The sequence below is a fragment of the Zootoca vivipara genome, chromosome 6 (genome assembly GCF_965207765.1).
Source record: "Zootoca vivipara chromosome 6, rZooViv2.hap1.1, whole genome shotgun sequence".
In the NCBI taxonomy this organism is placed as follows: Eukaryota; Metazoa; Chordata; class Lepidosauria; order Squamata; family Lacertidae; genus Zootoca; species Zootoca vivipara.
In genome coordinates, this window is record NC_142589.1 from 78,665,411 (window position 1) to 78,689,060 (window position 23,650).

The window sequence follows — 23,650 nt, forward strand, 5'->3', positions numbered from 1 at the left end:
TCCAAATGTAGGAAGGTCTTTATTACATGGAATCTTCAAACACGGGGGGGGGGGTTAAGAAAAATACGTCCATTGATACTACTTCTGAGGTGTTCTGCCAGGAGTGCATGGATCAAAAACCCGCAAGCATGCACCGGCTTCTTGATCCATAAACTGGAGACGAAATAAAAGAAAATGCTCACACCGGGTGACTTCAGAAGCAGCAATGCACATGGTTTTCACCCTACATGAGAGCCATCCTCATGTACGGAAAACGTCCTGTACGAATCAGCCTTATGGGGATGAGAAGGAGGCGCACAGGAGGGAGAAGAGGCTCGGTGGGAGGGCTTTGAAGGGATCTAAGCAGTACCAGAAGAGAACTGTGCAAGCGACTGGGTCACACACAACTTTCCCAAACCTCGTGCCCTTCAGATGTTTTGGACTACAACTCCCATCAGCCCCAGAACAGGGATGATGGGAGCTGCAGTCCAAAAGGCTGGGGAAGGCTGGTCTCAGGTGTATAAGGCAAAGATGGCCTAGAAAGCAGGAGACAGATTTTGGAATCTCACTGATGAAGGCAGGCAGGGCTGGAGATGAGGGGGGAGAAGGATTGAACTTGCATGAAATGGAGCAGCCGCCATCCCCACCCCTGGAAAGGTAAAGTGAACCGAGACACCCTTGTCTCCTTCCCCACCGTGCCTTTGCCCTCCTACATTCCGCTGTGCAAAAGAGCCTTTCTAACCTCTACACATAACTGCACACAGAGACACACAGCACCATTGGCAGCCAAGACACATAATCTGCCACGTGTGGCGTCGCGGGCACCCCCTCGCTCCTTCCCTCCCTCCCACGTGGTTGCAAAGGATGTCACAACAACTGGTTTATGGGATCCAGGATCCAGAAGGTAGGGGAGGGGAAGAGAGATGGCAAATAGGGGAAACCTCGGAGTACATGGGTCCAGGTTAGGGGACGGGGATCTGTGCATGACCCAATGCATGCTGGGAGAGGAAGAAGGAAGAAGAGCAAATGGAGTTTTTTTTTTTTTTTTAGCAAGGTGCCACTTGAGGTCAGAGGCTTTAGGACAGTCTGGCCAGGGAGACGAATGATGTGACTCCGGAAGCAGGGGTGCCCCCCCCCCCCCGGAAATATGGTGCCTTGTCCAAGGGCATGATGGGACCTTGGTTCCGCCAACGGAGGGCACTTGGTGGCTCGTCAGTGCCAACCCATCGGATGCATGATGCGTTGCTGCCACAGCCACAGAAAGCCACTGCGTTCTTGCCATCCTCCATGCAGCCGCAAGCCCTTCCCTCTCTCCCGGCACCCCTGTTTATATCGAGATGGCTCTCTCCCAGGAGGAGGGAGGGGAGGGTTGCGGCAGAGATGCGCACTGCACCATGCTGGCTCCACAGGATCCCAACACCACCCAACCCCCCCCCCCCCGACGACGACAACAACAAAAGGGGTGGCGGAACGTCCGTTATTTCGCTAACCTGGCCTTCTCCAGACTAAACACAACACAGGCGAGGGGAGAAGAGGGAGACAAGACAGAAGAGGAGAAAGAGAAGGTTAGACGAAGTGGGAAACTCCCCTCCCTCTCACACAAATACCCGGCAAAGAATTCAGGGAGCAATCTGAAGAGTGAGAAAGCTGCTGTGTACAGGAAGAGGCCCAGGACCGAGCCTTGGGCAGAATTTGGCTGTCATGGAATCTTCCCACTCTTTTGTGTTTTTGTTTTCCCCCAAAAGAAGAGAACCAGGTTTCTAGTTTTCCCTGTTCACAAGAGGAAGGAAAGCATGCAGGCAGGTCTGACGCCCCCCCCCCCACAATACCACGATGTCCTTCATCAACCCATGGTGTCCTCTCTCCCCCTCCCCACTTTACCCCAGCCTACCCCGCCCTCCTAGATCTCCACCACAAAAGCTGCTCCTTTGGCCCAGGCTTCCTGCATGCTGCAAAGAGATAAGAACTGAATTGTGCAAGCGTGGGGTGGGCGAGGAAGCACATGACTGATGGTTCAAAGAGCAAGATCTTAGGTGGCAGCCAAGTTTAAAGGGTGGGGGGCAGGCATGGGCGTACCCAGGATCAAAACTAGTGGGGGGCAAGGGGAGGGGCCAAGGCACGGAAGGGGAGGGGCCACAAAGTGGGCGGGAACGGCGAACTCGCGCTCCGCCGGGCTGTGCCCCTCCCTAGAAGCAGGGCTGGTGTTCGGAGGCGGAGCCCAGCCCAGCGGGGCGCGAGTTCAGCGTTCCCACCCGCCGCGCCGCGCTCTCTGGTTCCCCGCCGCGCTTGGCCTTGCCAGAGGGCGCGACGGGGAGCTGGAGGGATGGCGCAGCGCGGCGGGCGGGAACGGCGAACTCGCGCTCCGCCGGGCTGTGCCCCTCCCTAGAAGCAGGGCTGGTGGGCGGAGGCAGAGCCCAGCCCAGCGGAGCGCGAGTTCAGCGTTCCCGCCCGCCGCGCTCTCTGGTTCCCCGCCGCGCTTGGCCTTGCCAGAGGGCGCGCCGGGGAGCTGGAGGGAGGGTGCGGCGCGGCGCGGCGGGAATGGCGAACTCGCGCTCCGTCGGGCTGTGCTCCGCCTCTGCCCACCAGCCCTGCTTCTAGAGTAGGGCAGCTGCCCTAACTTGCCCCGTGGTGGGTACGCCCTTGGGGGCAGGCCCTCTCAGAGGCAGCTTGTGGCAGCTTGTGGCGCAGCTGGAGATGGGGTGGTGATGGTGATGGTGATGAGATGCATCTGGCTGAGGAGTGTGTGTGTGGGGAGGTCCACTTCAACATGCAGTAGGTACCCCACAAAGGAAAAGAAAAGACAGTTTTAATAATGTTGTTCAACTATTATCACCATTATTTATTAAATTTGTATACTGCCCTTCATCCGAAGATCACAGGGCAGTTCACAACATAAAAATCATTTGCACAGGTCTTTTTCGTCCTAACTGGCTCACACAGATTACCCCACAAATCCACACAAAGAGCCCTGCAAGGCAGGCAGGCATGATTACTGGCATGTTAGGGGGAGGTGGGACTGGGACTGAGCAATAAGGGTTTGCCTAAGGGCATCTAATAATCTCATGGCTGTGATGGGGACTTCCCTTGTCGACTACACTAGGGCAGCCAATCAGGGACATTCGGTCGAAACAGAACCCAAAGGTTGTTGGTTCAAAGGTTTGTCTAGACTCCCCTTTCGGGGTGATAGCCTGGTTCCAGGCAGGGGGAGACCCTCCATCCCTGGTGGCAAGCACCCCTCTTCCACACCCCGGCCCTCCTCTCACCTTGGACATTTTGCTCTTGCTGTCGGCTGTCAGGAAGGACATGTTGTTAATTTCGTTCTGCACTACGAAGTTCTGCTCTTCCCGTTTGAAGTTCTGGGGCATGGGAAGGAAGAACAGATGAGCCACATTTTGTGGGAGATGCTCTCACGCGTCTCCATCAGCACCCACGCAACCACCACCCCCTCTGCCGAAAAGGCGACTCACGTGTGACTTGGACCAGTAAATGAACACCTCCCCGACCATCCGGAACAGCTCCTCGGCATCCGAGTTCGGTTCTGTCAACCAGTTGGCCCTGCATAATTTAAGGTATGCTATTAGATTATCTCCCCCTTTTCTCCCATCCCTGTAACTGGACAATCGGCAATGCAAGTCATCGCTAGATGGTGCAGTTATCTAGAGATAAACATTTGGAAGGGAAGTCTGCTTGCAGCTTGCAAGTGTGGTATTTGAAAGAGGGACTCTGGCAGAAACACCAGGCATCTTACTCCTTGCACCACTGGAGCGCTTCTCAGACAGACCAAGACATTATTCGCTCAATCTCTGTTGTGCTGCAGTGCCACCCCCTGTGGTGGCCAGAGCTGGAACTGTGATTGGAGGAACCAACAGGAGACTTGCCAACTCGCTTGCTCCAAGCCATGCTGTTCAGTCTGAGTAACAACTGTGATATGGAGCAACAGCACAGGCTGCTTGCCCTGGTGCCCATCTTTGACTACGTTCCTGCCTGTGAACTTGTGGTTCTCATCTACCCAACCTGGTACCTGACCGTTGGTGTGACAATTGATGGCCTCCTTCTACCTATCCACAATAGAAAGTGTCCTCTCATATTGTATCACAGTGTGGTACATTGGCATGACAGTCACAGACAGAAAGTCTTTACAGAGGGTGGTGAACACAGCACATGATGCCATGGGCTGTCCCCTGAGCTCGCTAGATGACATCGCAAGAGATTGATGCCTTAGGAGAGCGAGAAAAATTCTCAGGGATGATTCACACCCCGGCCAACACCTCTTTAATCTTCTACCCTCGGGCAGGAGATATAGAAGTATAATCAGTCATACCAACAGGCTAAAAACAGTTTCTATCCGTGGGCTATTAGGCTGTTAGTGCAACTGACTTTTGGGGTTGGTGTGTTGTGCGACAAGCACACAGAGTGCAATGAGATTGAGTGTTGGGGGGGGGGGCTCGGTTAATTTCATTGTACACAGGTTGTACATTGACAATAAAGGTATTATTATTATTATTATTATTATTATTATTATTATTATTATTATTATTATTTAACCTAGCGGAATTTATGTGAGGACTAGACTGATGTTCAAACAACACAGCAGTAAATTTCAAGGACCCAGGGATGTGTGGAGCAGGGTGGTGAGGGGTGAAGCCCGGGAAGAGGGAGTGTGGCCTGGGGAGAAGGCTAGAGGGAGAGGGAAAGGGAAAGGGAGAGGGAGAGGGAGGGAGACCTGGAGGCCACATTTTGCCCCTAGGCCCAAGGTTCCCCACCTCTGTTGTAAACCTGTGTTGCATGCAAGCGTTAACACCCTGTGCAAAATCCGAAGTACCTGCTGTTGTCAACGTAGCGGATGAGCAGCGGGTATAGGGCATAGAGATCGCGGCAGAGCACAGAGAACTCGTCCCTGATCAGCAGCTCGGCATCCTCTGACTCAGTCTTCGCCTCCAGCCGCAGCTGGTCCTCCTCGGCCACCACTTTCCCGGAGCGCTTCTTCAGCTTCTCCATGGTTGGAATGAAATGGGAGCGGAGCAGCTCCGGCTTGGCCTTGCTGACGATGGGCTGAGCGAAGACTATGTGGGAAAGAATTAGGAAGAGGGGGCTTCAGAAGAGAAAAGGTGCCTCAAATCCCACATCCTCCCTGTTCTCTGACCCTCTGTACCTGCCAACCGCTTCATCCAGGAAGCTTCATCGATGCCCAGGTTGTTGACAATTATCTTCAGGATGTTGCCCAGCAAGGTGTTGAGTTGGTCGGAGGTCACATCCGTGCACCAGGGCCCCTGGGGGTTGGTTTCAGGGCCCCGCTCCCACCAGCGGGGCAAGTAGTTGCAGAGCATCGGCAGGGTGACCTCAATCACATGGGGCATCTCGGTGTAGCGGGCCCCTGACTCCGCCAGCCCGCTGATATCCTTCATCAGCTTGTCCAGGACAGGGATGTCTGGGCACATCTCCTCCACGCGGTTTGGAAGGCCTAGGACTGGGGATGCAAAGGAGAGGGCATGAAACCCCTGGATTGGGAACAGAGGAGGTGCAAAACGACCCACACATTCAACAAAAGACAGGTGGAAAGAGCCACTCACTTGCTCGCTCCCTGGGTGATTTGGTAGTGTAAACGGAGAAGGGGTTGTATTCGTTGATATGAGGCTCCAGGAAGGCCACGGGCATTGCTGCTGCCAGCCGTGCCAAGCATTCACCAAGTTGCGGACGCTGCCTGCAGAGTTGGAGGAGACAGACAAGGAGAAGTGAGAGGCACTGAAAGTGAAAGGTGCTCTTTGTTTCCACTGCAAAGCCATGTTCATCCCACAATGGGTGATTTGGGTTCCAAATTATGTTCCCCCCACCCACCTACCCAGATTGTGTGAACTTTGGTGGTGAGCTCTACCTCCTCTTGGCATAAGTAGCGCCCCCACTCCCCCAATTGCGCACAGACCCCTTGCTTCAAGATTCCCATGACAATGCACTCACCTCTCCACATAAGGGTTTTTGGTAGTGCCCAAGGAATAGATGCTGCATAGAGTTCGGTAGCAGGACACCTGCACGTCATCCACTGTGAGGACACACAGAAAAATGGGTGTTGGTTTCAGGACCAGATTCATACGGCTTCTCCTTCATACAGTTCTCTGTTGTCAGAGATATGAAGCTCTTGTTTCTCCAACATCATCGCTTCGGATGTATCCTGGGGTTCGGCCAAGACCACCAGGCCCCTTTTCATGTATTTTTGGGTGTGTTCTTTTTATTTTATTTTGTTTTCTCTTTTATGAAATTTGTTATTTTTCTTTTTTTGCTTGTGATATTGTTTGGTTTTTGTTACTGCAATTCAATAAAGTATTTTTTTAAAAAAACAACAACAACTAGGCTTCATTTGCACTAGGGATGGTCAAACCTGACCTTTTCAATTTCTCAGTTTTCAATGAAGCACATTTCCCCAACAGTTTGCAACTATTGTTATTTCCCCAAGTCTTTATTACTGCTGGTTTCTCCTAATATATGCAGTTTTCTATGCCATTCGGCTCTGTGCATTCTTTTTTCTAAAACTTCCCCGCTAATAAAATGCTTCTTCTTTTGTATGTTATTTCCACCAATACATGGATCTTTGTGCGTGCTTTCCCCTCATATACGTATTTGGGCACATGATAATTGGTTGGGAAGCCGCTTCACAAAATTTGAAGCAGTGCAAATTTCAAAGGATAGTCATGTTTTGGTTTCGTGTATTGTTTTGAGGAGCGCAAAACAGCTAGGTTTCCGTTGAACTGCAGAGCGAACCAAATTTATTCCTCATCCCTAATTACAGGTAGGTAGCTGTGTTGGTCTGACGTACCGGTAGTTGAAACAAAATTTAAAAATTCCTTCCAGTAGCACTTTAGAGACCAACTAAGCTTGTCATTGGTATGAGCTTTCATGTGAAGAAGTGTGCATGCACACGAAAGCTCATACCAATGACAAACTTAGTTGATCTCTAAGGTGCTACTGGAAGGAATTTTGTTATTTTGTCCTCATCCCTAATTCACCATCCTTGCCCTGGTGCGATCAGTGTAGCCTACGCAGCTCATTCAAGGCCTGGTTGCATTGCTAACAGCAGCAAACCTATTCATGCCTATTCATGACTCGAAGCCCAGCTCCACCCACTCATCCCCCCTGCTGCCTCAAACGTTTGCTCACAGATGACGTCATCCCCAAACTGGTGCTGGGCGATGTGCTCGAAGATGGAGGTGAGCACCGGCAGCAGGACCACGGTGGTGTAGGTGATGTTCTGGCCCACGCCCTTGACCTGGGTGCGGGACTGCGACACTTTGCCCAGCTTGAGGTTCTCCACCATCTTCTCAATGTCGTCCGAGGCCCCTTCAAAGAAAGAGCGCAGGCCGGCCTTCACAATCTCAGGCCCAGATTTCATCACTGTCCTGCAGGGACAAGGTGCCCAGATCAGATTTGCACAGAGTTACGAGCGAGGAGGCCCTACATACTGCCTCATTAGAATGTCAACGTTTAATTGGGTTTATTATTAAATAATAATAATACGATAAGTAAATAACAAAAAAAACCACACAAATGTGTCCCCAGCTGTAACCAGGCAGTGTAGTCAACACTTCCAAACTGCCAGACAATCGCAGGAAGAAGCACTTGAACTTACTGGCACACAAAAATGTATAGTTAGATCATACGCTAAAAGAACCATTTGCCCCTCAACGCAGTACGTCCTCCCAAAGATGCCCATATTCACTGGGTGACCTGCATGATGCTCTCTTTGTGTGACATATGTATCAAAGCAAGGCCAAACGTCAATAAAGCCATCAGCCTCTGTCCTCAGTTTATCCATCAACACTGTTTGCCGCACTTATTACTTTTTACATTTACTGTATTATCATTATTGTTTATCCTGCCTTCCCTCCCAAGGAAGCCCAGGGCAGCAAACACATCCTTCACAAGCAATTTTTAAAAGCTTTCTTAAAAAAAACACTCAAAACATTCTAAAAACAGGTATAGTTAAAAACATCTAAAGCAGCTGCAGTTTTAAAAAATCTTTATATATATACGGTATATATAAATACTTTTAAATTATGTTCTTATGTTACATAAGAAACATAACCAATCAAACATTTAACAGGAGAGGAAAGAATATCACAAAATAGACCATAAACAACTGAACGTAATTGGAAACAAAAATAACAAGAGGAATCTATGCGCAAACTCTGCCGAAAACATTTTGGTGAATGCAGATACACAGTATTTAAATTCATTCATTCATTCACACAAAACAGAGAGGGGAGGCAACCTTCTGTGAGCCACACATCTGCATAGGTCTTCTCTGCAGGTGTGTACGTGAGGGATTATCTGGGATTATTACTCACCTAGCATCCAGAGAGCGGGCAAGGATGTGCAGGCAGTTAACCACAGCAGCAGCATCCGTCCCTGGATAGAGACAGAAGACCCAGATTTAGGGTCTGGGTTCAGGAATATGGACTAGATGCACAGGCAAGAGAAGTACAGCATCACAGGTGGTGGGAGAAGCAGAAGGGCAGCAGCTTTGTTCATGGCTAAGGTAGCACATGGTGAGGGAAGTCAGAATGCAGGAGGGAGAGCAGACTCGTGGGTGCAAAAAAACCCACTGAGCCAACAAGAGGGAGGAGAAATGAAGAGGAGAGGAGGCTGAGACCCCCTGCCCACCCCAGGACAGGAGCAGAGGAAGGATGTAGCTTACCAAAGAGAGAGACCCGGTGCCTGACTAGGGCTGCCAGTTTGCAGAAAAGGCTGAAGGGCGGAAAAGACAGAGGTAGAAGGAGAGAATGAAAGAGATTGTTGGAAAGAGGAGTACACATTGATGGGGAAGAGGGGTGGGCGGATGGGGCCTTGGAGCCTTGGTGAGGCAGCTTGGAGAGGATGGTGAACATGCCCCCCCTCTACCTTCCTACATTCATGCACATAAAACCCATATGCCCGGCCTGCAGAAGAATGCAAGAGGCAGAATTCAGAGCTAAGCATCTGTTCACAAAACCATAACCATTTGTTGCAGATTGCAAAGAGTTGGTTTTCCCTGGGAAAGTGACGGAGCAAATGGAAAACCGCTTGCACCCCTGCTTCCTAGGCATGGGACAAGTGCAAACGAGCTCTCCGAGTTGCTTCACACGGAACCTTTCCCCCCAAAACAGGTGTTCCCAAGTCTCAAGAAAAATATATGACATACATGTGCACAAAGAAATGTGGCCTGAAATTAATTTTGGGAGGGATGGGCTTAGGAGTTTGATTTGCAAAAAATGTTACTTCATATCCTCTCAGTTTGATGGTTCCTCTCCCTTTCCCTCAACAAAATTCCCAGTCATGGATGCCGTTGGATCCAGGCTGTTGAGGGTTAATGGGTAAATACAATGTTCAAATTTAGAAATTCTATTTGTAAATTATTATTGCCTTATAGTTAGTAGACTAGGCTTCCTCTCTCCTCAAAACAAAACAGAACAAAAAAAACCCTCCAAAGTGTTATATTTCAAAGCTGAAATCTGCAAATATTTAAAATTTAAAAAGGAGTCCAATTCTGGCAAACTTTGCATTTGCAAAAAGTTTAATCTCAGCTCTAACAAGAGTCATTTTTCACACATTACTGGCTAGCAAACCTTGGTTTGAACGTCTTCTCACAGCGAACCACTGCATATCTGTATAACAAGCATATTTGCAAACACAAGTTTGTCCCCACTTGTCGTTTGCACCTTGTGCTTCTTCAGGGTCACACCTAAGACATCCAACTTGAAAGTGTAACCCAGACTTCCTCAACTTCAGCCCTCCAGATGTTTTGAGACTACAATTCCCGTCATCCTTGACCACTGGTCCTGCTAGCTAGGGATCATGGGAGTTGTAGGCCAAAAACATCTGGAAGGCTAAGGTTGAGGAAGCCTGGTGTAACCCTTCGTGCACACTCTCTCACACAGACAAGCATCCAGTCCTTTCTGGCGTTTCCTAGGTACTCACCTGGTTATCATCTCCTTCTCCTTGTTGGAGGCATGGCCCCCACTGCCTAGGACTTTGGCCGGTGTGGACAAGAAGTAGAGGCAGTGATTGGTGAAGTACTGGTTGATGAGGGGCAGCAGGATCTGAAAGTGGAGCATAAATATTAAATAAGATGACGTGCAGGTTTGTGATGTATTTTGGGCCAGGTTTAAACTCATGAACGTCTGCTAGGAGGACAAAGAGGCATTCACCTCTCTCCTCCCCACTGGTTTGGGGTGGTGGTGGTGGTTGGAATTACCCCCAAAACAGCATGGGGCAGAGGGAGAGATGGGAATTGTTCAATCGGGCAAGCAGAAACACTTGTGCTGATGAGACCACTTCAAACAAACTCCTGAGAGATGTCCATCCACTTGCTTTACAAAGGTCATTTCATTGTTGGTTTTTATACCATTCACTGCCACGATATGAAGAGGGAAACGTTAAAACGACGTAGTGAATAAATGTGATTATTTATGTGACTTTTGCAGGTTTAAATTGAAACAATAGTGGACACAATTTGTATTCGCTTTTGTGCTTTCCGTTCCTGACCTCTGGCGTGTGGGATGTAAAAACATATTGCAGTCAAATACAACATTCCTACAATGCACATGCTGGGGAATGCTTTGTATCACTCAGGAGAAAAGTTGCTAGTTCCTCCTGAGCTGGGAGACTTCCTTTGCATGTGACTGAATGTGGGTGTGGCCTGTTCTTGGACAGAGGAGCACACGGCTTCCATGTTCTGCTCTTCTTGTTCCATTTTGTGTTCCTAAGAGTTAGGAGAAGTGACTGTTGAGTCGCAGTCACTTGAGACTATTTCCCTTATGGGATAGTTCACATAGTTATATGTTGTTCTGTAAATTAAGTCTGCCTTCAGGGATCTTATTGTGAACTGGATGATTGTAAGTAAACTAGTTTTCTGCTAACTTTAACCAGCAGGTCGTGTCTATTCTTTTAGGAGGGATATAAAAAGGGATCGTACCAGGAATCCTAAATAGTGAGGCTCAGACGAGCCTGCAACTAGCTAACCGCTGTTTAATTTAAAATGGGGATTGTTTAACCACTCTGCTAAGTTATAGAACTTGCTGACGCAAGTTAGGAAGGATATGATATAATATATCCTCTCCTGCCTCCCTAAACATCCCCACAAAGGGTTATGGGCCCAGAACGCTTCCATTGTGTAATTTAAAAGGGGGATTGTTTAACAACTCTGCTAAGTTATAGAACTTGCTGATGCAAGTTAGGAAGGATATCATAAAATAATATATCCTCTCCTGCTTCCCTAAACATCCCCACATGGCAAACATGCAAATCACAAAAAAATTCTGCTCCTGTTTTCAGTTCCAATGGAATTCACCAACATCGCTAAGTACAGCTGATGCTCCGTTTAGGGAGGGAAAACCTCCCCAGTCATAGCGCTTCCCATCCCAACCATCACCAAGGCAAAGAGGAAGAGAGAAAGGTTGACTTACTTTGGCAAAGAACTTGATCTCTTGTTCATGAGGGGATTTCTCCACCCGGCCACTGCTTACCACGGCGTCTGAAGCAGGAAGAATCCCAGTGAGTTCCACCAAGGTTTGAGAAGCAGGAGGGACAAGGCACACTCAGATGCAACAAATACACACACATGTCCCTGCCCCTGAGCAATTGAGAAAGGAGCTGGCTTCCAGGCAGCTGACTTACTGAGCATTCATCCTGCCTGGTTAGCACAAAGTTCGCAGGGTAGTTTGACGCTGCTGGCTATTTATTGAGTATTAATCCCGATTCCTTTGCAGCAAGGTTAGGTGACATCCTATTCTGGATGTGAGAGAGTGAGCTTGCTGCGCAAGGGCAACTGGTCGTCTTAATTGTGCAGCCCGAATTCAGTGGTATGTTGCTGAATCCCAGCCAAAAACAAGGACAGGTTGGAAGCATTCCAAAACAGTTTGGTCTTTGCCCAGGGATCAGCAAAGGGCTCATCCAGACTTCAGTCTGTGCCATGTTTCTAGGGGCGGGTCCAAGTGCTTTATGTTTTTTGCCCTGGTGCTCTTTATCTCTGAGTCAGAGCAAATGGCAATCCGTAGAAGACCTGATTTGCCATTTGTTGCAATTCAGCATTAAAGAGTGTTTTTTCCCCCTGGGGAAAGCAGTCAGTGTGTAGCTCCTCATGGGTTCTGGAGGAAGCTACCGGGGGGGGGGGGAGAGACATATTCACAGCTCCTTTACCCAGGTGAGCGACAAACTCCTGAGAGATGTCCATCCACTTCAGTAGCTGCTGCAGGAACCCATAGGCAAACCGCTTCTCAATGGATGATGTGTCCAGTTCCATGTCCTTCAACCCCCTGTGAGAAATAAACAGAATGCGGAGATAGTGAGACAGGTTTTTGCTGGTACTCTTGAGCAGCCTCTCTCCTCCTTGGTTCCCCAGATGTGTTGGATTACTATTCCCATCATCTCTGACTGCTGGCCCTTCTCACTACAGATGATAGGAGTTGTAGCACAACAACATCCTGGGTCCCTAGAGAAGCCAGGTTTTCAAAAGACGCAAAGCAGAATGTGTTTGTGTGTGCGTGCATGCATGCATGCATGCATGCATATATTTCTGCTTTCTTTTTTAAAAATGTTGGCACTGTTCCATCACTATTTTCTTAATGGATATTTTAGACCATTTTATGTAAACTACTTAAGGGTTTTTTTTTAAAAAAACAAAAAATTACAAAGCAGCATATAAATTTTGCTAAATAAAGCAGATATTGCTAGGGGTGCTGTGAAATCCTTCCTAACCCTCCTCCCCTATGATGAGTTGCAAAAAGGGACTGTCTGCAGTGAAATCCTAAACTGGTTAAATGGTTTTATTATTGTTGTTATTTAATAATTTCAACCAGATAATACATTGGTAAGTATAGGATTTAAATGTTACCACCAATACCTTGAACTTGACCTAGTAGCAGATTGGCAGCTAGCGCAAATCCCACAAGCAGGGTGGTTATCCCTAGAGCAGGCATCCCCAAACTCGGCCCTCCAGCTGTTTTGGGACTACAACTCCCATCATCCCTAGCTAACAGGACCAGTGGTCAGGGATGGTGGGAATTGTAGTCCCAAAAAAGCTGGAGGGCCGAGTTTGGGGATGCCTGCCCTACAGCATGTAGCGTACGTTCCCCCATCTCTTTCCTTTTTTATACAGAACATGTCATCAGTGTTCATGTTTGTGTGTGCGTGAGTTCGCACACCCACCCACCCCACCCCACCCCACCCCACCCCACCGCATCTCCTTCCAGGGTTACCTTGTCACTGCATAGCCATTAAGCTGGAGGAATTTGAGCAACTCCTGGGCCTTTTCTCGGTCTCGGGCCTTCTCCTTGGCCGTCAGCGTATCATAAGGCACCAGCAGGGGATGTGTGCCACCCCCTTGGAGGGAAAAAGAGAGAAAGAGGAGGCATGAAGCCTGCTGGGACAGGGGAAAGGGGACAAAAAAGCACCCAATAAAAGGAAAGGCAAAAAGAAGAAGAAGATGCAGAGGCTCACCTTTGGCTTCCAGTTCCAGCTTCTTCTTGCGCCCCCAGGTGTTGTGGTAGTTCTCAGCCAGCTGCTCTGCCATGGCCTGTGAAGAGAGACCAGCGGTGGGGAGAGGAGAAGAAGTGGTCCGAAGTGGCAGAAATAATATATTTGGGTAAGTTGTGATGATTGAGGAATTTTTCTATTCTGCTTTTTGCTTACTCACCTGCAGTTCCCTGGAAAGGGTCACTCCAGACAGCTCAACGGGCTGGGGGTTGTAGCCATGGCTGGGGTCATAGGTCTAAGGAAGAACACATTAAAGCAAAGACCACTGACATTCACTGGATGCCATTGTCTCCCCCACACCACCATTGCCTCCACCCCTGACTCCTTTCTCTTACGCTAGGTCAAATTTTCTGGATGCCCCTCTCCCACATGAATGCTGGAAGCTGCCTTAGATGGCTGGTCCATCTAGCTCAGCATTGTCAACACAGACTTACAGCAGTTCTCTGGGGCTTCAGCTGGAGATCCCTCCTAGCTTTACGTGGATATGTTGCTGGGGATTGAATCTATCTGGGATGTTCTACATGCAAAGCAAGTGGGGGGAACAGGGCCCAGGAGAAGCTACTACCAATCTTCCTGCTTTTAATGCACAAGCATGAAATCCCTTCCTAGAGCTGGATAAAGAAACCAAGTTTACTGGCTTCAAGCTTCTCCTTACTCTGCTCTACCAGGGAATGCTCTCCATGTGGGGAACTGGGGCGGAGAAAGGAAGAACCCTGAAGCTCCCACTTCTATTCCCTCCCTGACCACACATCATACACAAAGGCACATAACAAATCCCTGTTAGCTGGGTTTTGCAATAGCAAAAGGACAAGAAACCTCCTGGTGAACCTCTCAGGATCAAAAATAGTAGAGAAGGAGGAGATTTTGACTAGGGAAATAGGAAAGGGGGTTAAGAACCCACACAACCCTCTCAAAATTGTGGCCTCCCAATGGACTTTTCATTTTTTTAAAAAAGCATTCTGGGCAAGAAACATGTAGTATTTCCCCTTAGTTCCAACCCCCAGATGTTCTTTCTCCTCCTAAGACACATCGGGACAAACCTGAGTTGTTTGTGAGATCTTGCGGCTCTTTTTCTTCTCGGTCTTCTCCTCTTCACCCTCCCGGGCCTTCTCAACAGTCCACTCCCAAGCAATCATGGCCTTCAGAGACTCCTTGATGGGCCAGCGGTAAATTTCCTTATCCTACAGAAAGGGAAATGTGGTTTTAAATTTTGGACAGAGATGGAGAGAAAGGACTATGGCGGAGAATTACTGCATTTACTCAAATCTAATGCTCACCTTTTTTTTGGCCAAATTAGGTTGCAAAAATTAAGGTGCGCGTTAGATTCGATGGCGCATTAGACTCAAGTAAATATGGTAAGCTGTGGTGCCCCATTACATCCTGAGAAGACTATTATGGTCCAATCTGGCTGCATAACAGGAGAGCTCTCTACCAAGGTGATTGATAGCCAACTGAATATTTCTAAGTCAAATCTCCACCCGCACTCACCATTCCCCTTTCCCCCTTTTCTTCCTAATGTAACACCAATGTCTCAACAAATGAAACTGATCTGTAAAAAAAAATGTAACTTTGGAAAAAAAGAAACATTGCACATACTTTTGTAAACCAAGAAAATCTTTAATACAAATACGTTAAAAAATATATCTGCAAACAAGAAATCCAATTTTCATCTCTTCATTTGAAAGTGTTGCAACATTCCTAATCTTGTAACCAGCAGGATTCCTGACATTTTAATGATACAAAATATTCATCTGCTACCTGAATAATTATTTCTGCTTTAAAATGCTTCCCACCCCCCCACCCCCCAAGAAGGTTTAGTCTGATGGACAGTGCCAAAATCCTATTTTTAAGATGCATTTTCTTTTGGTCTGAAATTCTGTCAAGCGTCAGAATTCTGCGACATTTGCCTTTAGCTTGCAACTGGACTTGGGAGTCAAATGGTTCTTCCCGGCTTCTACTGGGTACAATATTTACCTTTTCCGAGAAAGTTTTGTAAGGGCGCAGCATGGGGTTGGTCTTGGCCTCTTCATCGACCACCTCCCCAAACGACCAGTTATTCTGAATCTGCAAGTGGGAGATCCAATGGTGTCATATCCATTTCTTTCCAAGCAGAGGGAGGCAGAGAGCCTCATCTTACTGGAACTTGGAAGGTGTGTGTGGGGGGGATCACTTGGAGGCTCCTTACCTTGTCAAAGGCCCACTTCTCGTGGGTATACTCAGCATACTTGTTGATAAAAGAGTCCAACCTCTCAGGAACGATGACACTGCAAGAAAGAACGTTTTCATCAGATGCGAGGCTTGGCAGTTACAGGGGAGAAGTGACAGGCAGGAGCAGTGCCCATACCTGGCCCTGCAATGTTTAATCATTCCCGCCCACTCTCAGCGCTGGATTCTGCAGCCTGGAATAAATCCAGGGGAGGAAGGAAATACTGAAAGAGTTAGAGGGCGTTTTTAGCAGGGAGCAGAAAAGCTAAATCCTTCTCTCCCCCCCCCTCAATCTTTCCCTAAAAGTGCCTCGTCTATCCCCACACTGGCATTACAGCAGCAGGCCTGCTAACGTTTACATTTATCTTTATTATGCCACAGATCTCCTGCCTTTCCTTCAAGGAGCTACAAGTGGTGTGCACATCCTCCCCATTTTGCTCCTCACAACAGCCCTGTGAGGTAGGTTAGACTTGAGAGATGATGACTAGCATGAGCTTCGCGGCCAAACAGGGATTTGAATCAGCAACCCAACCACTACGCCACATGTGCCCTTCTGCACTGAGAAGGAGAGGCTCTTAAACGTCACTCACTTGAGGGTCTCCACAGGCTTGGGGTCAAAGTTTCCCTCAGCATCCACAGACGCCTTCTTCTCTGTCTTGGATGAGTAGCTGGCATCCACGTAGTCAGGGGGGAGGGCCCCCGCAATGGCACACAGGCAGGGCATGGCAAGCTTGTACAGGTCAGGGTCAAATTTCTGGGCACCGTGAAGGAGAGGAGCAGCGTAAGGGTGAAGTGGCAGACAGAAAAGAAGAAGACCCACATTCCTGGCCATTTCCCACCCCCAACTGAGTTGCCCTTGGCAGTAACCCCTGCTGACAGACACTCATAGCCAAGGGCAGCCAGGAAAGAGGGAGACAGATCAGCTGGAAGCCAAAGGTCAGAGGCCAACTCAAGCAGGCTAAATGCTTGAGCCAGTCAGTCTGAAGGCTGGTGACATAGTAGGGCATGGGAAGACACTTTAAATATTTTATTATTGGTATATAAGGCCTTATACAGCTTGAGGCCTGGCTCCCCCTGTCATTTTATGGAATAATCATTGTAAGGTAAAAAAGGTAAAGGACCCCTGGACGGTTAAGTCCAGGCAAAGGCGACTATGGGGTGGCTGCGCTCATCTCGCTTTCAGGCCGAGGGAGCCAGCGTTTGTCCACAGACAGCTTTCTAAGTTGTGGCCAGCATGACTAAACAGCTTCTGGCGCAACAGAACACAGTGGCGGAAACCAGAGCGCACAGGAACACCGTTTACCTTTCTGCCGCAGCGGTACCTATTTATCTACTTGCACTGGTGTGCTTTCGAACTGCTAGGTAGGCAGGCGCTGGGACAGAGCAACAGGAGCTCACCCCGTTGTGTGGATTCGCACCACTGACCTTCTGATCGGCAAGCCCAAAAGGCTCAGTGGTTTAGATCACAGCACCACCTGCATTGCCTTTAATAATCATTGTACCATCATAGAAATGGCTTTGCTTGGTGTGGCGTGCAATTTTCTGCATTTTATATTGTGTCTTATTTTACTGCAAAACACTTCACACATCACTCTATTCCCAGGCTGACCCAATGGATCCTACTTAAGATCAAAAGTAGGTACAACTGCTTACCTTGTGGGACAGAGACTCAAAAATGCCCCAGAAGAGCTTCCGGGTCAGGTGTAGCTCTTCCTCAGAGGTGACCCCATAGTTGGCCCAGCCAGTGGGAAGGCAGTAGTACTTCCAGCAACGCTCATAATGATTGGTCAGGAGCTGGGCAGGGTGGAGAAAAGGAGTCAGCAGGGAGAGGAGCTTCCCATCATGAACACAATTTCCTTCATCCTCCAGACCAGCCTTTGCCAACCTGGTGCCCTCCCAAAGTTTTAGACTACAAGTCCCATTGGTTCAAACCAGCACAGCCATGCTAGCTGGGGCTGATGGGAGTTGTAGTCCAAAACACCTGGAGGACACCAGGTGACAAAAGCTGCTGCAGACAGCCTGGTGTGTTCCATATGACAACACCTCCCCCACACATGCATTGCTCACCTTCAGAGACATCTTTGCAAACTCATTGAGGATGGGCACATCAAATACCAGCCGGCGCAGGAGGTGCTGGAGCATGGAGGGCCTAATATACCTGGAAAAGTAACCCTCAATGAAATTCTGTGTTTGGGGGACCAAAAATATTAAGGAGCAGGGGTAGGGAGGTTTATAGGAATGATGGTTCTGACACTTGGTCAACCTCTTAAGTGTATTTGTATGGAGGGACCAAGCTTCCTCAGAAGGAACATCGGCTGTGGCTAGCCAAATAGATACAACGGCCATATAGATCCAGATGCTGTTAGAGCATATATAGAGACAGAACTATAGCACGCGAAGAGAGAGAGAAATAGTCACAGCAGGTCCTGATGTGAGCGTTGACCTCAGCAGAGGCAAATCAGGACAAAAGTACCTTGGACAGCTCCATACAGGGCTCACCTTGAAAAATGAGTGAGAGTGAAGCTTAGATGTTGCTTCAGCAACAGTCACTCTCAGACCAAGCTTTATATACCAGCTCTGTCTCAATTGCTAGCTCTGCCTTCACTGAGAGGTGCCTCTCTTTTTTAAAGGGGCACAGCTTTTTCCAGCCGTTGTTTACTCCAGTGCAACGAGGAAGGCTCCGGTTGCATTGGCGCAACACAACGGGCCGGAGGGGTACTGGCTCTGTGAGCTCCTCTTGTGCAAGTGCTTCCTCATCTGAATTCCTCCTCCCAATCTGAACCCCCAGCCTCATTCCCCAAAGAAGGGGAGTCTAACCCCAGGGTCGTGCGAGAACAGAACAGATGTGTGCAGATTAATATGAGAAGCAGCCATGACGAAGAAGGAATTCAAGGCCTGCCCAACTTCCAGAGTCGGAAAGGCAAGTTGTTCACACTGTTGGAATGGTTTTCCATAGTTTTGGGGGCACCCCGAGAAGTCCCCGCCATCATTTGCACTTACTTACCTAACTGATCTTAAGGGCGGGCATTCAAGAAGGACCCCCAGGGATGTGAAGGTGGTGCTTCCAGTAACCCAGGGCATCAAAGGTCTACCCCGAAATTAGGGCCCCTCCTCAATACCTGCACAGTGCCATGAGACACTCCTCAATGACATCCCGCTGCGCTTTGGTGAGGGAGCGCCCCCGTGACAGCCGGTAGATGGTGTGGAGCATCGAGTCCACCATGATGGCCCGGTGCTCAGTTCCAGCGAAAAGGGGGGCACACTTGGTGATGAGCGGCAGCACTGCCAGGCACAGGTAGCGATTCATGGCCAGCGCCATCTCCGTGGTGCTGAAGGCAGCCTGTGGTGGGAGAAAGGAAAAGGTCAGAAGCGTGGGAGAGGAGAAGGCCCTGTCCGTTTGCATTTCTTAGTGCAGAAAGTATTGATATGATTTGTAGAGATCTTTCCTATTCTAATTAATTCAGGAAGGTCCTAGGAGCTGGATGAAATATAATTGCCTCTGGTCTATTGTTTGGGAATCCTGCGACGTGTTTAAGTTTTTACTCTGCTAACTATACATTGGAGTTCTACTCTGGATCAATATTGAGTAGAATTTCAATGACAGGGCCATCAGAAGGGAAGGCCAAGGAACATGAGAAGGACCCTGCTGAGGAAGATATTTGGACAAAGTGGACTCTGCAGTTAAAGAAGTAAAAGGAAAACATGCAGCAAAAGTGAACTATTAAGTTTTCATACACGCAGAAAGAAGGAAAGGAAATATTTTAATGTATGTTGGTAATTGTTGGAAGCCGCCTAGAGTGGCGGGTGAAACCCAGCCAGATGGGCGGGGTATAAATAAAATAATAATAATAATAATAATAATAATAATAATAATATACTTTAGGAACAACCATTATTGTTTTATTGCAGACTGACAACTGGATCACCTCACTTCTAGATATCAGAAATGCTAGAATATTGTATGTGCAGGATTTGGCAAGTGGGTAGCTGATATTAAAGGATAATAAAATTAACAAAGAAATTATTGTGAAATAGGGAATGGAATGTGAATTAGAAATGATTGGGGAAACAATGTAGAAACAAAAGGAAATTATGGGCACATCAAAAACGGAGCATGGGAAGCCAATTTTTGGAAAAATTGTACTAAATTTGTTTTAATCTGTGGTGGATTTGATAAAATTTGCTAAAAACATTTTTCTTTAGGCAAGCCAACCCAGACATGTGGAATACTGACATACGTTTTAAACCTGGTTTTTATCTTGTCATGGGTGGGAATTATTTTTTGAATGTTTTAAATTCCTTTTGTTCCATTTGGTTTATTTATTAAGTTTGTATACCACTGCCCTTCAAGGAGCTCCATAGCATGAAAATACAAAATAAGAACACAAAATATACAATAAAAGCAATAACAAAACCAACCAGCCAACCTATAACCCTCCCCCCATGGTTGCTTTTAAGTTTTACTTTACTGATAATTCCACTGTTTCATTCTTTTCATAAGGCTCTTTGAGGTTGTTGCTTTTGGACAATCAAGTGGTATATTAATTTATAAACAAACAAAGTCCAGCATCCTGACTTCATAGTGGCCAGCCAGATGCCCCAATGGGAAGCCCCCAAGCAGCAGTCTCCCCCTCATGTGGTTTCCAGCCAATAGTATTCATCCCTTCCTATCCCAACACTCACCGTGTCCAATGAGGCAGCAGCTCTCATGTCAGGCAAGAAGCCCACCTCCAGCACGCTGAGAAGGAAGTCCTGGTTGTCGATGCCGTAGACCCGGTCCAGGAACAACACCATGGGTGCCTTGTGGTCAGGCACAAAGCTCGCAGACATCTTGGGCTCGATAACACTGCCATCTAAGCACGGGCAAGAAAAGAACATTAGCAGGTGGAGGAGAGAGAGCAAGCTGGTTGGGGTGGGGAAAGCAAGGCAGGCAGAGGAAGGAGCAGCAAGTGCACATGGAAAGTTTTGGAAAGGCCTGGAAGGTTCTCGGGACAGGAGAGGTCCTGCCCGGCCACCGTACCTTTGCCAAATGATGGGATCTGCAGAGGTAGACTGATGACCCCGACAAGATCCTCGAGGGGCACCAAGGAGCGCAAGATGGCCCTGATTCTGAGGGCTTCACCTTTTCCGGCCTGGATGAGCTGTTCGGATAGAAGGAGGCAAGGCGTGAGGAGGAGCCAATTGGTTAGGAATCTGATCCAATGCCCACTTTGGAAGAAAGGATGCTTGGGGGGGGGGGTTGAGACCCAACAGAGGACTGTGCTGGAGGGCAGGTGGGATCAGTGCAGTGAAGGGAGTGGAGCAGTGCTGCTTACATGCATCTCAGGGGCACAGCGCCCCAGCAAATCGATGAGGGCGGCATAGAAGGACATGATTGCATTGCCCAAATGCACCCGGTTCTCCTCGTGGGATTCCTCTCCCCCAAATCTGGTAGAGAGAAAAAGAGAGAGAGAGAGGGTAGGAAAAGGGGAGAGGGAGGATCAGCCATTCATGCAGTGAAGGTGGAGAGCATGGGGGGAGGGGCAAAATAAGGAAGCCTTATCCCCAAACAAACAAACAAATGTGATAGTAGGGGAAAGGAATGAATACTTGTCATGAAGTGTGTGTGAAAATGAAGCTGCAGCCAGAGAGCTCGGACAACTGGTCACCATGTCAGCAGAGTGCAGAATATGGCCATCAGCTTAGAACAGGGGTCAGCAATATCAAAAGCAACACGATGGCCAAAAACAATTACAATGTGAAACTTTATGGAATAATTCAAAACATAAAGATTAACAGACTAAAGTCTCTGAAAGTCTCTGAGAGTACTGAATGAATCACGGTGCCAGAGCCGTTGAATTCTTCATCAGCCAATTGGAACTACATATTCACTGGAGCACTGTTCCAGAGTATTTTCCATTCTCCTGTATATTACATTTGAAAAAAAGATTGGTTTATGAAGAAAGTATATATCTTTCCAATTGGCTGATGAAGAATTAAATGAAACAGTAGTTGCTATCCGGAAACACTGTCCAGCAGAGTTCAGAGTTGGACATAAGAATTGGACATTGCCGATTACAAAGCTTCACAGCTTGTTCTCTGCCAGGTAAAGTCTGGCACCGTGATTCATTCAGTACTCTCAGAGACTTTCAGAGACTTCAGTTTGTATATTGAATTATTCCATAAATTTTTGCATTGTAATTGTTTTTGGCCATTGTGTTGCTCTTGATATTGCTGAGTCATATTTTAGAACAGGGGTTGGCAAGGTTTACCTTGCCTGGGCCAGTTCACTCCAGTGGAGATCCCTCAGTGGGCCGGATTGCACGTGCGCGATTTCCGGCATCGGCATCTGCACAGACGTGATTTCCGGCACCGCGGAAGCAAGTTCCCGTGCCACACTGCGCCGTTTTAGCGCAGTGCGTGGGGACTCGCCAAGCGGGCAGCTCGGTTTGGGGGCGGCTCATGGGCCGGTTAAACAACTCCTGTGGGCTGCTTGTGGCCCATGCACATAAGGTTGACTACCCCGGCTTAGAATATTGCATCAACAACCTGAATTCTTAGCTTTTACATTGAAAAAAACCCACACACACAAGCATATCAAGGCTCCAGTCCTCCTGAAGGTGGAGGGGAAGTGAAGTGGAGAGGGAAACAGAGAAGGGAATTTTTGATTTGAGCTAAGAAACCGGGTGGGTCTGACTCTTGAGACTAGTCCTATTTTGGTAATGCTCGGAGCATGCGAGGCAATGCGTCAGACTCATAGAATTGTAGAGTTGGGAGGGACCACAAGGTCCATCTAGTCCAACCCCCTACAATGTAGGAATCTTTTGCCCAGCGGGGGGCTCGAACCCACGACTCTGAGATTAAGAGCCTCATGCTCTACTGACTGAACTACCAAGGCGGATATTTGTCAAGGAAGTATTTGACTTGTGTGCTACGAGCTGATCCGTGAAGCTAGCAAGGCACCTTTTCAACAAGAGAGATAAGCTGGAGCAGGTCATATGCTGCTGCTCTGCTCAATGCACTGAGCAGCAAGGGAGCCTCTGCTCCTCTTGCTGTTCCTGGAGAAACAGAACAATTTTGCCTCCACCTTCACCATCTTTTCCAGCCCGTCCCAGTTTAACAGGAGCTGTTAAGTTGGAAAGGGATGCAGCTCAGTGGTGCTGCCACCTGTTTGCAGGCAGAACGTTCCTGGTATCTTCAATCCCTGGGAATGTCCTGGAGAAGCACTGCCAGTCAGTGTAGACAACACAGAGCCAGATGGACCAGGCATCGGACTTGGCATAAGGCTGCTTCGTATATACCTCCAGGCTATGAACTTTAGTTCCGTGGCTGCGCATCTACTGTGCATGAAGAGGGTACTATGCTCAATCTCCAGGCAGGCTAGGAATGTTCCCAGGCCAAACCGCTGCTGCCAGTCAGTGTAGGCAGTACTGAGCTAGACGCAAAAATGGTCTGATTCAGTATAGGGCCTGCTTCTATGTTCCTATGAACTGGGTTGCATACCCTCTGGTTCAAGGATGGGGTCTGCTTCCCTGGAATGTGTCTGTTAATTCTATGCCCTGCCCACCCAAATTACTCAATAAGTCTGCCCTCCCCGTCAGCATGCACAGTGCCCTCGCGCCTCCCTTCACGCACAGCTCCCGGCGGCGATCTTTCTTGACTGTTGGCCCATCGCGGGCAGGATCCTGCGAGATCTGGATGGCCTCCTCAATGGCGGCCAACAGCCCATTGCCACCTTCACCTCGTAGGGCGGGGCCAAAACACTCAGGGCGCCGGATCAACAAGCGAACCACCACATTGGCATTCTCTTCCACACTCTCACCTGCGGGAAAGAAGGGGGAACGTTGCATGAACGGGGACAGGAAGCATGGGGGTGGGAGGAAGGTTTCTGCATATACACATAAAATTGTAACACTATTGTCATGTTGCAATTCACATTGCCACCTAGAGAGATAAGCTGAAGGGGAGGGAGTTGGGGAGAGCTGGG

The 23,650-nt window shown here is 48.4% G+C and overlaps 1 protein-coding gene across 8 annotated transcripts in view; it reads right to left on the reverse strand.

Annotated features, from left to right (window-relative positions):
* Nucleotides 1–23,650, reverse strand: part of RYR1 (ryanodine receptor 1) — a 159,318-nt gene that overhangs the window by 43,775 nt on the left and 91,893 nt on the right. For 5 of the 8 annotated variants that reach the window (XM_060275551.2, XM_060275548.2, XM_060275549.2 and 2 more), the window contains exons 44-70: nucleotides 23,299–23,485; nucleotides 21,000–21,111; nucleotides 20,705–20,825; nucleotides 20,368–20,537; nucleotides 18,804–19,024; nucleotides 17,752–17,842; nucleotides 17,338–17,478; nucleotides 16,275–16,438; nucleotides 15,665–15,743; nucleotides 15,454–15,543; nucleotides 14,520–14,660; nucleotides 13,640–13,714; nucleotides 13,444–13,519; nucleotides 13,203–13,326; nucleotides 12,145–12,260; nucleotides 11,412–11,479; nucleotides 9,925–10,046; nucleotides 8,666–8,715; nucleotides 8,316–8,376; nucleotides 7,129–7,367; nucleotides 5,935–6,016; nucleotides 5,550–5,680; nucleotides 5,132–5,446; nucleotides 4,802–5,042; nucleotides 3,447–3,534; nucleotides 3,243–3,335; nucleotides 1,470–1,484 (exon numbers count right to left, since the gene is read on the reverse strand). In XM_060275551.2, the coding sequence (XP_060131534.2) occupies nucleotides 1,470–1,484; nucleotides 3,243–3,335; nucleotides 3,447–3,534; nucleotides 4,802–5,042; nucleotides 5,132–5,446; nucleotides 5,550–5,680; nucleotides 5,935–6,016; nucleotides 7,129–7,367; nucleotides 8,316–8,376; nucleotides 8,666–8,715; nucleotides 9,925–10,046; nucleotides 11,412–11,479; nucleotides 12,145–12,260; nucleotides 13,203–13,326; nucleotides 13,444–13,519; nucleotides 13,640–13,714; nucleotides 14,520–14,660; nucleotides 15,454–15,543; nucleotides 15,665–15,743; nucleotides 16,275–16,438; nucleotides 17,338–17,478; nucleotides 17,752–17,842; nucleotides 18,804–19,024; nucleotides 20,368–20,537; nucleotides 20,705–20,825; nucleotides 21,000–21,111; nucleotides 23,299–23,485 (3,413 nt within the window). The remainder of the gene's footprint in view (nucleotides 1–1,469; nucleotides 1,485–3,242; nucleotides 3,336–3,446; nucleotides 3,535–4,801; nucleotides 5,043–5,131; nucleotides 5,447–5,549; nucleotides 5,681–5,934; nucleotides 6,017–7,128; nucleotides 7,368–8,315; nucleotides 8,377–8,665; nucleotides 8,716–9,924; nucleotides 10,047–11,411; nucleotides 11,480–12,144; nucleotides 12,261–13,202; nucleotides 13,327–13,443; nucleotides 13,520–13,639; nucleotides 13,715–14,519; nucleotides 14,661–15,453; nucleotides 15,544–15,664; nucleotides 15,744–16,274; nucleotides 16,439–17,337; nucleotides 17,479–17,751; nucleotides 17,843–18,803; nucleotides 19,025–20,367; nucleotides 20,538–20,704; nucleotides 20,826–20,999; nucleotides 21,112–23,298; nucleotides 23,486–23,650) is intronic. The other 3 variants (XM_060275552.2, XM_060275550.2, XM_060275547.2) reach the window with 1 other exon arrangement.